The sequence below is a fragment of the Sander vitreus genome, chromosome 2, assembly GCF_031162955.1.
Source record: "Sander vitreus isolate 19-12246 chromosome 2, sanVit1, whole genome shotgun sequence".
Taxonomy (NCBI): domain Eukaryota; kingdom Metazoa; phylum Chordata; class Actinopteri; order Perciformes; family Percidae; genus Sander; species Sander vitreus.
Genome location: NC_135856.1, coordinates 22,045,568 through 22,060,905, shown reverse-complemented (window position 1 = coordinate 22,060,905; position 15,338 = coordinate 22,045,568). Strand labels below are relative to the sequence as shown.

The window sequence follows — 15,338 nt, the reverse complement described above, 5'->3', positions numbered from 1 at the left end:
TAAGAGCATTTATATTTACCAAGAGTTAGCAGAGAGACGTCCTCATGTCGGATACCTTTCACCTAATTTCTTCTTGGGATGAACAGCCAGTACTTTGTGTGTCTTGGTTGGGGGAAATGGGCAGTCTGTCAGTGAAACCAGCCCTCTGCTCAAATTACAGCATCTCAGTGGACCCAAAAGTGTGGCAAATTTCAGCAGAGATATCAGTCTGTGTGAAATACTGAATATGTGATATTTTTAGAAATCTGTTTAGATCAGTGAGTTCATTGTTTGAGTAAGGATAGGCCTACTGCTGATTTCTCCAATTAATGCATCCCATACTTCATCAATCTATACTGGGTTACAGCTAAGTATAGCCTAAAAGTTGCAACCTCAGTCTGTAAAGTTAAAATATTAGAAATAGGTGTTTAATGTTTAATCTACATACAGAGAGAGAGAGAGAGAGAGAGAGAGAGAGAGAGTGAGTGTGTGTGTGTGTGTGTGTGTGTGTGTGTGTGTGTGTGTGTGTGTGTGTGTGTGAGTGAGTGAGTGGTTGGATGGAGCATTTCAGGGGCAATTCCACTTGATGGCATCATTCATCACTTTCACCAGCAGCAATATACTTTCTCATGATTTAATTTAGATTAAATGGAATCCCACTCTATTATTACATTGTTTTTGAATTTTACAGTACACCAGCCCCCCCCTTCATTTTAGTTAAAGGTAAAACTTTCTGTCCAAAGTCTCCTCACATTAAAACCTTCATTTATATCCTACACTAAAGTTGAGTAATAACGCTCAAAATCTGAATCTGAATCAACTTTTTTGGGCCAAATAAGTCATTTGGTTCTGGTTCTCAACAGCTCTCAGTATACAGGCATACACATATTATACAGTGAGAAGATCAAATGTTCTTACACCTACAGCCATATTTAGTCAATGATGCAGCACAGGACAGTAAACAAGCAGTTTTACTTCTACTTATGTAATAAATAAGTAAATAAGATACAACACACACAGTTAACACAGCGCTGCATGCGTTTGTAAACTTGTTTAAAATGTCAGATAACTGTAGTGGAGTAAGAAGTGCAATAATGTATTGTGAAATGTACAATGTGCAATAAACTATAAAGTAGCATAAAATGGAAGTTAGTTATCTCAAATGTGTACTTAAGTACAGTACTTGAGTAAATGTACTTAGTAAGTTCCCATCACTGAACTCTGTAACATAAAAAACCTTCAGATTAAAGCACAGCAGCACTGACTACAATAAATGTGAGTTTGACCGAGCAGCCAGTGGGTGTCAGTGTTTGTCGGCTGTTGTTGGATGGTTACCAGTTCAGAGTTTCTGTAGGTGGATCTGAATCCAGATTAAATAATAATAATACATTAGAATATGGATACAGAGTACAAAACTATAACATACAGTACAATACAATAAATTCAAAACGTGTTTTCTTTTCCTTCAGCGACTGTGAAAATAGTGCAAACAGATAAAGCATGAAATACAAAGTACATATAAAGTAGACCATTTAACGACAAGAATGGTTAATTGAAGAGGCATACATTAATTATACAAAAATGAGGTGAAATGATAAAGCACAAAGAATGATTACCTTGTAGAAATCCTTTTTCAATTAAAGTAGGTGTTCCTGACTGCAAAGATCCAGAAAAGGTGCTATTAAAAACTCCAGGTGACAAACAAGAACATATTGGATCAAGATGTCACTGATGCAAGACTATGAATGGATGAGACTTGCTGGAATGGATTGATAAGTTAACAATAACATTTTAAATCAGCTCTTTGAGTAAGTGAGGGGCCAATAATAGGGAGCTAAAATAGAAGTAATGTGTACAAAGTAAACGCTTTCACCGTCTCATAATTTTTGCAATTTTTGGGTTGTAAATCCACATGATTGAATGCCCGTATTGTAAGTCGCTTTGGATAAAAGTGTCAGCTAAATCAATGTACTGTAATGTAAAAATAAAATAAAAGAGACCCTGAATGTCTTAGAGGGGCCAGAGCTCAATAGATAACCTATTTATTATGTGAAAGCTATTATCCCTGTGTCCCTGGCTGTGTGTTAATCAGTGAAATCAACTTTTGTAGTGTTTAGTCAGAAACACACAACAAAGTGTCACTGTCCCATCAAATATCTGGATAATAAAAGGATCCGAAGAAAGGTACTGAGTTGACAGTTAACTTATTGCAGGTGTTATATTAAAATGTTACATATATATATATATATATATATATATATATATATATATATACATATATTTAGCACTGATAAAGCATTTTGGTAGAGTGAGTTGTGAATGTGTTTAAGAGGAAGGTTGATTACGTCAGAAGGAACGAGTCTGCTGCTGTTCTCTGTTGAGTCAGCAAACACTTACGTTATGTAAACTGGGTATCTAAATAGCAAATGATAAGTGTTGTGTTGAAAGAAAGGTGTGTGTGTGTGTGTGTGTGCGTGCGTGCATGCGTGTGTGACCTACTAATCTTTGTCTCTGTGAATGTTTAATTAAAGAGAAAACAGCAATAGGGCCTGATGACTCCACCTCAGTCTAATCCACAGATGACAATTAATGAGCTGAAAACAGTCTGAGAGAACACATGAACTGCAGAGAGACAAAGCCCCGCTCTGACTTGATGGCTGAATTCCATTTCGCTGCTTTGGTTTCCAGGTCCTGGTATTGTGCATGCAGGCTCACTGTCACACTTTCATGACTTACTGGAATACTTGAACCCAACAAAGCCATCGTTATTGTTATTAATGACACCTCTGCTTTACCTTCTATGACAAGTTGAAATGTCCACTGTGAAAAAGGCTTATGCAGCAGAGATGTCATGACTTATTGTCGTGTCATGTTTATGACAAGTTCTTTTTTTTTCACCATGTCAGTGTCCATCTCTTCAGTTAGGATCACTTCTTGATGCAATTTGATTTGCTGTCAAGTGTGCCAGGCAGAAAAACTAAAGAAGAATTAATTTGAAATAATGATCCTTTGCAGAAATCCTTAGTAAATGTAAGTCAAATGTCAAACACACAACATGACAAAAGTGAATTGCTCTCATGTTGAATTATTTTGTTGCCAGTGACGGGGCAATGGATTTTATTTTTCCCTTTGACTTGCAGCGGCTGAAAACTGAGACTGGTCATATTCATTTCAAACACTAGATGGTGGTATGGAGTTTTCTTTTAACCAATAACTGATATTTTCTCATAAATAAGGTAGTCCAATAACTGTAATAATCACTTACTCTGAGAGTAAGCTGTATTTTTTTAAGTTTATAAAGATTTATTAAAAACTGTGGCCAAACTCAATCAAAGATCTATACTATACAGTATGTATACCCAGACAAAAGTTTACAAAGGCCCACATTTATTCAGATATATATTTACAACTTGTCACGATCCAGTTATTTACAAGAATCAGGAGTACACAGGAAACAAAAGTTATAATCAGGAGTATGTATAATTCACAAATATGGCACTGAGTGGTAAGAAAAAGTGTGATTAGTCAACAATCATATGAAGCTTTTAGTGGAAAAAGGGATATTTGACCCCATTATTGTATTACTATAAGATTTAAATATATGTGTGTTTACACTAATATATTTAGTGTATATTTTTATATATATATATATATATATATATATATATATATATATATATATATATATATATATATATATATATATAGTGAAAAGATGTTCAGTTTATTAACCAAGGCTGCAGAATATTTGACTGCAAAGGAAAAGCTGTGTAACATACTGCAGGTTCACACCGCCTTTACATAAATTGGCTGCTTTTACTTTCATGCTGTACAGCTCTATGGGTTGATACAAAATGATACGCTTTCAGATGTCTACAAAGAAAAACATAAGTTGTATCTCAGTTCCAAAGTTTGCATTTAAAATAATGCTGGTGAGAGAGCATGTGTGCTCTACTTTCAAGTAATGTATGTATGTAGGCTATAAATCATTTCTACGTTCAGTTGAGGTCAGTTCCACCAAGCAGCACCAGCATGGGTTCATGTTGTGCTTTGGAAATAGCTTGTATCCTAATTTTCCAGTGAAAACTTACGGATCAAAAATATCTAACACAACAAACAAAATGTATCTAATTAGGCAGCTTCCATTAATGAAACACATCGGCAACAACGAAGACAAAAAAAGAAAATCACTGAAAAACACAGAGTAAGGTAATGTGCAAGGAATGGCACAACACGCATAGTGTGCTAAAATAAATAAAAAATTCTGTCAAACTGCTTCTGGAAAAAGGATCTGACATTATGGAGCCCCATGAAGTTACAGACGCATGCTTTTAAGTGCACCCTCCAGTGGCTGCTGCTTGACTTAAATAATCCACATGACACAAGTCACTCTTATATGAATAATAAAGTGCTTAAGGCTGAGTTTAGATTTGGATGCCACATGTTCTGGTCTCTTTCAGGATATTTAGACATTTTTGTTTAAATGGCACTGCCAAAACTTTTGGCAAACAAACTGAAACTTTGAAAAGCCTACAGCATCAATCATATCCTGTTGTGATACTACATATTACTATATCCACCTTAGCCTCACAAAACTCTGCTTCCAAACTGTATGTACCTGTAGAATATGAGCATCATGTCCCACATGGAAATTAATCTAAAGTAAAATTCTCCGTCGCTTTATGTAGGTTCCATTAAACATTCAACAAAGTGCTAACCAGCCGATTCACGCTAAACTATAGTAAATATTTTACAAATACTTTTAAAATACTTAACATTGTTGAAATACATTTAGGGGAGCCAATGTCCTACCAGTAGACAGTAGGCATGCAGTGCATTTCCAGAATCACTTTTATATCTTTGTACACAACCCTTACATGCAGTGTTAAAAACTGCAGCTGTGAGACATAGAAAACCAATTCTTTTCTGAATGAAGCACTACCTCTGATAAAACATCCAATCTACCATCATCTGTCCCGTTTAAAAGTTATGACCCTATCTCCTCCTCATTTACAGGCTTACAAACTAAAGAAATCTGAACTGGGACTTTGAGCCACTTCACCATCAAAGCTGCTTATACTCTAAAGCATTTACATTGCACTTGTTTATTTTGTACTGTATGAGAGCTACAATACATTTTAGAGGTTGTGCTTCATTCAGAAACAGGGCCACAAATAAGTCTAAAAATAACTCTACATTTGCTATTTACATGTGAAGGAGACTCTTTGTTCTGGATGCATTAGCAGATTAATTTATTTCTCTTAGTTGCTGGGGTCCAAACAGCAGAGTCCTGTAGAAAAAAGAAAAAAAAAACATTTCAGTGCAAAGGCAATCTACGAGGGGGAAATCAATAGAATCAATAAATATAAATACAAATATTTACATGCCGCAACATTAATTATGAAATCCAATAGTGCTTACCTGGTACATCCTTCTTGCCTTTGGAGATTCTGTGGAGGTCTTAGGTAAACAAACTGCACAAAACAAGAGGAAGATTTAGGAACAGATGCAATAAAATGAAGATATAAAACTGACAATTGCATGACAAGGCAGGTCTGTGAGGCTGTGTTTAGGTAGAGAACGTTATCTGGCACAACTACCACCTGCATGCAAGGTGCATGGACCCTGATGAAGGCCACAAGAAATGCATCTGTCTCACAATTAGGAGTTATGAATCCTACAAGTGTCGCTGGAGCTTTGACCCTTAAGGCTGTACTTAAGCCACAATGACTTTGGGCTAAATGCTATAGTCTGCATACTGACATGCTCACATTTTCTTTTTTAATGTTAGCTATGTTCAACCTTTTAGGTTTAGCATGTTAGCATGCTAACATTTGCTAATTAGCAGTAAACACAAAGTGCAGCTGGGGACGGTGGCAGGTATGGCAGGTATTTGGTGATAAACTAAAGGTATTGGACATTGCACTCAAAACCACAAATGCCAACCTCAATGTGGCGCTGTAAGAAAAGTCAGTAGGGCTCATCCTCTAAGAACCATGAATGTATGTAGCAAAATGTGCTAATCCATCCAATAGATGTTACGATATTTCACAACATAAATTAAAACTTTGATATCTGGAGATGATGTACATAAAAAAATAAAAAAAAGTTATCAAAATTCAGAGGTGTCAAGTAAAGTACAAATACTTTGTTACCTTAAGTAGAAATTTTGGGTATCTATACTTCACTGGAGTAATTATTTTACAGCAGACTTTTTACTTCTACTCCTTACATTTTCACACAATTATCTGTACTTTCTACTCCTTACGTTTTAAAAATAGCCTTGTTACTCCTATTTCAGTTCGGCTAGTTTTCATTCCGGCTTGTCATCATTAAAAAACCTATCCAGATAAATCGCACCATGTGATTAGCGATATTACGAATCCCACTATGGCAACGCCAAGACCCACCCCGCCCTTCAATAGCATTTATTGGCCAGGCGTTATGGCCTTTAGAAAAATGTTTTTTTGTGGAGGTGGGGTAGTGCACTATAAGCCCCTGTGGTGCTGCCTAAGCTTTTGTCCTTAATGGCATTTTTTTCCCCTTACATTACTTTTATTTTTATACTTTAAGTAGTTCTGAAACCAGTATTTTTACACTTTTACTTGAGTAAAAAGCTTGAGTTGATACTTCAACTTCTACAGAAGTCTTTTTAAACCATAGTATCTATACTTATACCTGAGTAATGAATGTGAATACTTTTGACACCATCCTGAGGGAAATATTAATGTTGGTACCACATTTATGTACCATCAAGCTATTTTAAGGCTCCTGCACTTCTGCAGCTAAAGTAAAAGTTATTTGATTTACCAATTTCACTCCATTAATTATTGTTACATCATTGTTCCCAGTCCGGGTGAAATTGTGCTTGAATGAACACAAAGGTGCCACCTACCAGCTCTCTCTCACGGCGTCAATGTCGCTCACAAGATTTTGTGCTAAACAGATGCCAAAAATCTAAAACAAAGAACAAATATTTCACATTAGGTATATTAAAAGTTGACAGAGATGAGATAATAAACCAAACCGTTCGCATTGTTTCTCACCTGTAGTAATGCAATCCCTATAAAGATGCCTGCCACCACTGTCAGGTTTTCTTGAAGCCACTTCTCAAACTGAGGAACACATCCTTTGATATAGATGAAGGTCCGCTGCTCAGAGTCCTGACAGAACATATAAAAAAGCAGGTTTATAGCCTAACAATCAAGTGCAGATGAAATGTTTCGGCTTTTACTTTGTTTATCCTCTTACAAGTTTTAAATCTTAGAGTTACTGTCGGCAATGATGTTGGGATTTGCTTTGCAGCACTTGACAACATCGTCATTTTTAATGGAAGCACATAATTCTCCTTTTCATTCTGTGGTCTCCTCAAAAGCCCTTCACAATAAAATCTCTCAGAACTAATTTTGCCTGGTTGTTAACACACGCACACACACACACACACACACACACACACACAGTTTTTCGACTTGTTAAAAACAAAAAAACAATTAGCACACTCTGGCTTTTTCCTCAAATTTAAAGTCAAGAAAACAAACAGCTACGTAGTACGACCACAGCTAAGGATGAGGGAGGGGGTTCAATTCCCAGTGCATTTCTTTAGCATGAGTAATACCACACGGCCCAAAGTGGTGATGGGGAGCCAACTGCTGTATTTGGAAGACTATGGAGTTACATACTGAAAGAGGAATATTGTGCCCAGGGTGGAGTACCTGATGACCTCATGTAGCCAAATAAACCTGCCTGAGGCAAAATAAGCCAGAGCCATTTCTACTCTTCGTACGGATTTATAGCACTGGCTTATACTTTTAGATCAGGGTCTCAATCTCTGTTATAAATGTAAGGTTCTGTTAACCCACTCACCGTTTTTGCTCGGATGTCGTAGCCACACTGAGTGTTGATGACATCCTCCTGGGAAGAGAAGATGGTTCATGATCATATATTTTTTCAAAAAGGTAAAGTCAAGAAATTTAGATCATATGCTGGCAAGATGTCAAAACGGTAACGCTGCTTGATTTCAACCACCTCATTTTTGTCACTGTCGAGGTTAACGTACCATTATATCCCAAGGAACACTGCTGTCCAGCGTAATACAGGAGTGTGTTAGGCAACTAGATGTGTATTGGACAGCAGTGCTCCCATTGAACTAAACCTGCAAAAATCTGCACAGATCAGCACTATAGACTTGAGATTTAAGACTAGGATTAGAGTTGGATTTAGGTCACAGAAATTGGGAATTTGGACTTGAGTGCTGTGAGACAAAACTAATGTTTTGAACCAGTAAAACCCAATGAAACAGGCAAGCAGAAACTTAACTTGCAGAATGGAAAATTGTGACTTGCCTCAAAGCCCTAAAAAGACCTCTGCATAGAACTCTTGCGTTTTCATTTTGAAATGTGTTAAACTCCCATTTAACACGAGGCAACATTCATCTGTTAAATCTTGTCTGTCAGAAATAAAGTGCTGGATGTCCCAAAACCTTTTCAAGCTAAATAAAAACAAATCAGAAAGAATTTATCAGTCAAGCCCTAATTTACAAAAACATCTTGGCTCCCTGTCAACAAATGTTAAACCCGCAGCCAGATACCTGGGTGATGACCTTTCATTTGAAAAAAAAAAAAAGTAGTAATAATTCAATCATGTTTATTTAAGCTGAGAAGCATTCCAAAATCAGGTCTTTTCTTTGTCCGCCTGATCTCGAGAAGGTTCCAGATGCTTTTATTTCATCTCGGTTAGATTATTGCAATGCACTGAATATTCAGAGTTAAGCCAAAAAAAAACATCTCACGCTTTCAGCTGGAACAAAACACAGCTGCTCTGCGTTTAACAAACACTGGAAGACAAGATCATATCAGATCATGAAAGATTTCACTGATTACTTTTAAAGCTGGGTTCGGCTCCCAGTTACATTGCTGAACTGCTGCTCCCCTAGGAGCCAGAGCGCAGCCTCAGATACTCAGGCAGGGCTCTGCTGCCTGTTCCTAAGTCCCGTTTAAAAAACTAAAGGGGACCGGGCCTTTTCAGTCAGGGCCCCGAAGATCTGGAACGAGACATCATATTATTTCCAACATGTGTTATTGCTTTCCATTTGTTACATTACCTTTTAGTATTTTATTTCCATTTTAAATATTTTTAGGCCTTTTTATTAGGACAGCTTAGACTTGAAAGGGGAGAGAGAGAGGGGGAATGACATGCAGCATAGGGTCGCAGGTCGGAGTCAAACCCGTGGCCGCTGCGTCGAGGAGTGAACCTCTATATATGGGCGCATGCATCAGGTGAGCTACCCAGGCGCCTGATTTTATTTCCATTTTAAATTTGTATTGTTGTGATTGTCTGATTTCATGATTTTTGTTCCTGTTTTAACCACCTTTGGAATTTTGTTTTGAAAAGTGCTATATAAATAAAGCTTATTATTATTATTATTATTATTATTATAATAATAATATTATTATTATTATTATATTTTATAGTCATGCCTATTGTTATGAAGTGTTGCTCTCAAAGAGGATGACCTGGGTGGAACAGCATGTCCTGGGTCCTTAATAAAAGAGACTCTTGTGCAACTTTCATTACAGTGAAGCATGCCAGCTTTACACAGAGAGCAGCAGTTTGAGCATTTTTCTGCCAAAAAAAAAAAAAAAAAAGCCTTGGTCAAGATAACCCCTACCAGTCACTTTCAGACTTTGCTGTGCTGGCAGAGTCTGACAGGACTAAACACTGAGGCCTCCATTTAATTTTGGAGACCAGCCATGATAGTTGACAGCGGCTGCCAGCCTTTTGGAGGATGCAGATAACACAGCAATGAGTCACAGGGAGGACCCTCACAAATTTCCCTCAAACTAAAGGTTTCAACATGTTAGAAAGTGACCTACTCAATTTGCTTTCCAACTTTAAGACACATAAACACCAAAGTACACCCATAGGCTTGTTGTGAATTGAATTGGCTGTGGATTAGAAAGTGTTGAGTTTTTGTGGCGACATACCGCTGGATCTTTGGTGCAGCAGGAAAAGGGAACTCCACATTTCTCACGGCTTGGGTTGGAATCAGTACAGTTGAAGTAGATGTTCAAATTCCAGTCGTCAGCTCCAAACGCTCCACAACACTCCCACTACAAGGTTAAAAGAGACACAAAAGAACTCACATATATGTCAACAATGTCCAACAGAAATGGTAAAAACAACACTGGAGTGAAATCAGAACTGTGGAGTGCTCACATATTCCTGGGTAAAGTCTATCAGGTTCTGCAGATCGATGTCATCTCTGTAGGCCCGGATGTTGTTGTTAATGAAAAAATTGAGCTGGTCCTTGATCCAATCTTTGAAGACAAAGGCCAGTACTCCTGCAGTCAGCTCCAGGAAGAAGATGATACCCAGGAACACAGAGAACTGAAATACATTTAGCAAATATTATTATGAGACCAAGAAGAAGATTAAAAAAAGAAAAAGCACAATGTGTTTGATAAGGGAACGTACAAATTTGAGCAAGAAAGAGTTTTCTCGCAGCGCTCCGATGCAACCAGCGAATCCGAGGATGAACATCACACCACCCACCACCAAGAAGAGCCAGACTGGGTCAAAGCCCCCCAGGTCTGTGATGGACGAGATGTTGGAGAGAACACCCTGGAATAACATAGTGAAGGGTTAGAGGCTTGAAGTCATTACAAGTGAAATCACATGAAATCTGTCTCCATGAGCCTGTGGTGTAGTCCTACACCCTCCCAAAGTCCCAACTTCAATGATGTGATGAGCTGAAACAGTTAGTCGATTGACAGAGATCTCATTGCCAACTACTTTGATAATCACTAAAAGGAATAGTCTGACATTTTTAGGAAATGTACGTATTCACATTCTTGCCGAGAGTCAGATGAGAAGACCGAAACCACTCTCACATCTGTACGTAAATATGAATATATGAATATGAAGCTGGAGCCAACAGACGGTTATCTTAGCTTAGCATGAAGACTGAAATCAGAGGGAAAAAGGCTAGCCAGCCTCTATCCAAAAGTCACAAAATCCACCTACCAGCACTTCTAACTCACTAATCAACATGCTATTGTATATTTGTTTGATTCGTACAAATAACAAAGTGTCAAAACAACAAGTTGTGGTTTTATGGGGGTTATGAGCTGGATTATTTCTTGGTGGGAGTAGTGACTTACTTAGTTACCTATAAAACAGCAAATTGTTGTTTTTACCCTTTAGTTTGTCTACAGATTAAACAAATCAAGTATAATGTGTCAATTAGGGAGCTTTATAGGTGATGGTAGGTGGAATTTGTTACCTTTGGACAGAGCCTAGTCTCGCTTTGCCAGACCCTCCTCCACACGCTGCAGAGCTGCAGAGGAGGGTCTGGTGACTCCACACAGCATTCCGGGATGGGAGAAAAATGTGCTCTGGTTTATTGGCATTTCTTTAAACCAATCACAATCGTCATGGGCGGTGCTAAGCTCCACACGGAGCCACTGCAAAATTGCCTCGGGAAGGAACTTGTTTTGGTGGAACATGTGGACGTTCAAAAGTCGTGCAACAGAAAACTCAGATTGGACAGATAGTCTAGCTAGCTGTCTGGATTTACCCTGCTCTGAGGAGCAGTTAACCATAGTCCTCAGAAATCCGCCAGAGTTTAAAATTCCAACACAGAGAAAGCGGAAGGAAGCGAACACCGGCGACAAGACATGCATCCGGCGGAATTTCCTGCGGTATCGGAGCAATCCCGGAAGGGGAAGGTCGAGGATATAGACTAGACAGAGCCAGGCTATCTGTTTCTCCTAGGCTGCAGTGTTTGTGCTAAGCTAATCTAACCGACTGCTGGTTCCAGCACTGCACATGTGGCGATTAGCACATTTCTCTGTTTTATATCATTGTAAATTGAATCCTTGACTAAAAAACAAGACATCACCTTGAGCTTTAGGAAATTGTGAAGGACATTTGCAATCAATGCGATAATCCTCTGATTAATAAATTCTGAATAAAAACTCACTAGACTGTCCGTCCCCTTTTACACCCCCAGTGCTGAGACTACACAATGAATGAATCTGTGAAATGCATCAGATCCCTTCTTCTGTTCATTGTTCAGAGGGGCGTCCCACCGGAAATCATGACATTCCTTCCTGATTCAGTAAAGCCTGCTATTATATCTTGCAGTCAGATGGATGTAAACGACAGGAGATTAATGTAAATGATCAGTTTAGTTCATAGATTATATGCTGATGTCCATAAGTGAAAAGATTTACACAATAAACTGATTCAACTTATTGTTACACGGAGAGATAAGCAGTAAAATCACCTTTTCGCTCCATGCCCACAACCCAATGCCGAGGAACGCCACTCCAAGGAACTAACAGACAGACAAAAAAGAAAGAGACAAGAGAGCATGATCATTTCTGCTGTGACTGCAACATGGAGTCAGAAGTCACACAGAAGTACACAAGAGAAACCACAGAGAGATTTTCCTGGCAGTGATCCATTAACTACATTTTTCTTGTGTTGGTCTGCAGTATCAGCAGGAGACTCCCACATTAGAAAGCATCTTCTATCAGCCTGAACGCATTATGACTATACAAGTCTCCACTTACAAAACCACATTTCAGGATTTTAAAAGTTAGGAATCAAGGCATCGATGGCATTGGAATTATAATAGCCATGAAATTATAATTATTTTAACACAATCTCCATTACTTACTCGTTTTAGTATTCTATTACAACACTAATTTGATGGTTATATTTTCACAAGTGCTAAGACTTGCTTTTGTTTCATATCATTATATAAATATTTTGATCTTATTTTCTGGATACTGGTCAAACTGAGGCAGGCAGCAATGTCAAGACATCACTGTCAAACATTTGTTTATACTGGGATGATTCTCCTTTAAGTTGAGTCAGCAGACCTTTTTCCACAGAAGACATGTTGACAATATTTCAAATCAATGAGCAGGACTGCTGGTTGGCGATATTGGATTTTTATATGATTTTTGCAAAATGTAAAGTGTTGGATATTTAATTTACTGGATTTGCCAAGGAAAAAAATGACAGTTCCATTTGATTATTTCATCCATTCACAATTTCTCATTTTTTTTATATCACAATACATATTGATATCATGATTAGAGCTGCAGCAATTAGGCTAGCTGATTCAATTAATCAATCTCCAGAAAATGAACAGGCAACAATTCTGATAATGTATTAATCATTGCAGTCAATGAAGCAAAAATGCTTTTCTGGTTCCAGCTTTTCAGATGTGAGGATATACTGCTTTTCTTTTGTTTATATTGTAAATTGAACACCTTTGGGTTGTTGGTCAGACAAAATCAATTTGAAGGCATCACCTTGGACTACTTTCTGACGTTTAGACATAATTTATTGAGAAATAATTGATAGATTTATCAATAATTATTTTTAGCTGACACCTAATCAGTTTAAGAGATAAAAAGGTGCTGTAGGTAGGATTGCAAAGATCCAGGACTTAGCCAAAAGACAAAACATCGACAACTTCTCAGTCCCTCCCCCCCTTTCTGCTAAAGCCCAAAACGGTCTCCTAAGCCCCTCCCCCCACAAGGGAGAATGAATGGTGTGCATGAGCAGTGATTGACAAGCAGTTAGACACCCCCCCTGGCCCTGATTGGTGCATCTGAACAGGGAGCGGTGGATTTTTGCAAATCACACTACAGGCTGTAGGTGGGGCCAGAGGAGCTGGATTTTTTTTTTAAATGACCTCGAACATAGAGTCAGTTTCAGCAAATATGACAGAAAGTTAGTTTTATAAGGCTTACCTACTGCACCTTTAACGTTTAGTCTATATAGATCAGAATTTCTCCAAAGCTCAAATTATTATAGGCCTATTTACTATAATGTAAGACCTGGAAAGGTTAATTCTTATTAAATGTTTGGAATTTTTAAACAATTAATCATGTTACTTTTCTGCATATCGACTAAACAATTAGTTAATTAGCCTAATCATGGCAGCTCTAATCAATACCGCCCACCATTTCTTTCAGATTTTTCCATTTGTTATCACCAATAACTCCTTTACAAAGGCATTCCTTACCCTACTTCTCTACAGTAACAGCGTCAGAAAAAGCACCCAACCAACCAGGTTCTGTCTAAAATTGGTAACTGGCCCACAGTGGCACATCCAGAAGTCCTTAATGGGGTTACTGTTGGGTTTCAAAGAACAAGAGGAGATGTTTGCCTGTGATTTCACTCAGGATAATCAGGAATGAAGATACAGTTTGCTCTGCCCAAACATCACTGACACTACAATAAAATGTCCTAAAATGTGAATATATAACAGTCAGGAAAGCCCTTCTTCAGAGCTCACCTCACACTGATGCTGTCTACACAACAACAAAAGCCTAAAGGTGACAGTGCGAGCAAGTGCACAGTCGGTGAGCCTATTGCAGGGGATGAAATCATTATCTCCTATTATAACCAACGGGAAGAAAGAAAACGGCTTCCATACTCACGAAACCAAAGCTTTATTTGATGGAGAAAAAAAAAGCCATGTCATGTCAGTGTGTATTTACTTAGCTGAGGTTACCAGGCCTTAAGTCCGAACACGGCAAACAGGGGACTTACCCAAAATATTATGTTGAATCCGAAGATGAAATACTTGATGCAGCAGCTCACTTCATGAGCCTTGAAATGCTTTCCTGACATCATTTGGATAGATTTTTGTCTTAAACGCCGCCTGCAGTGGGAAATGAATCACATTTATGCTCCTCTCTTCTAGTGTTTGACAGCCTTGTTGTGGAAAAACCTTATTTTAGAAGGCTCGTCAAACGCGCCGTCAATTGTTTCAGCGTCTAATAACAAACATCGTCCTGTATTTCCGCTGACAAAAGGCGCAGGTGAAGCTGCAGAGGAGCGTTCAATCTGTCGGGATCAGTAAAGGTATCAGCTTATTCCTGATATGGAGCTCCAAAGGTATAACGGTGAAATAAATCCACTAAAATCAACCAGATTAAAACCGTTGATCTGACCCATAATCCAAATATGGCTGTTATTTGAGTGACATGTGTGGGAGCCAATGAGAGACTTTAGTGGTCACAGGAGGCGGGACTTCCTTCAGAAGAGGGCGCCACTCTATGGCGCCACTGCTCTGTCCACTAATTTACAGCCTATGGTATGACCGTAGAATACAGTATGCCATGATATAACATAAGTTATAATGTATTCATCCTTGACTAATTCATTTGGCTTACAATCGAAAATACGACTATAAAATTAAACCTTATTAGAACTATTGGGCAATGGGGACCCAACGTGTTCAGTAATAAATACATCAGTAAACATTATGGAAATATAGATACAGACAACACATAATACCTACAATAAAAGCGTTTATTGTAGGTCATTTTATT

At 38.1% G+C, this 15,338-nt stretch overlaps 1 protein-coding gene across 1 annotated transcript; it reads right to left on the bottom strand.

Moving 5' to 3' along the window:
• Positions 1 to 3,349: 3,349 nt before the first annotated feature.
• Positions 3,350 to 14,987, bottom strand: LOC144524656 (tetraspanin-5). The gene is made up of 10 exons (XM_078261066.1): positions 14,554 to 14,987; positions 12,266 to 12,316; positions 10,453 to 10,599; positions 10,195 to 10,365; positions 9,963 to 10,088; positions 7,843 to 7,890; positions 7,026 to 7,142; positions 6,875 to 6,936; positions 5,401 to 5,453; positions 3,350 to 5,269 (listed from the first exon to the last, which is right to left on the bottom strand). The coding sequence occupies exons 1-9, from the start codon at positions 14,635 to 14,637 to the stop codon at positions 5,441 to 5,443; spliced, it is 819 nt and encodes a 272-aa protein (XP_078117192.1). The 5' UTR covers positions 14,638 to 14,987; the 3' UTR covers positions 3,350 to 5,269; positions 5,401 to 5,440.
• Between the last annotated feature and the right edge of the window lie 351 nt (positions 14,988 to 15,338).

Coding starts and splice junctions, on each gene's coding strand:
- LOC144524656 (XM_078261066.1), bottom strand. CDS start 14,637: ATGATGTCAGGAAAGCATTTCAAGGCTCATGAAGTGAGCTGCTGCATC. Junction 7,143..7,842: donor ACGACATCCGAGCAAAAACG/GTGAGTGGGTTA, acceptor ATGTTCTGTCAG/GACTCTGAGCAGCGGACCTT. Junction 6,937..7,025: donor TAGGGATTGCATTACTACAG/GTGAGAAACAAT, acceptor TCTTTGTTTTAG/ATTTTTGGCATCTGTTTAGC.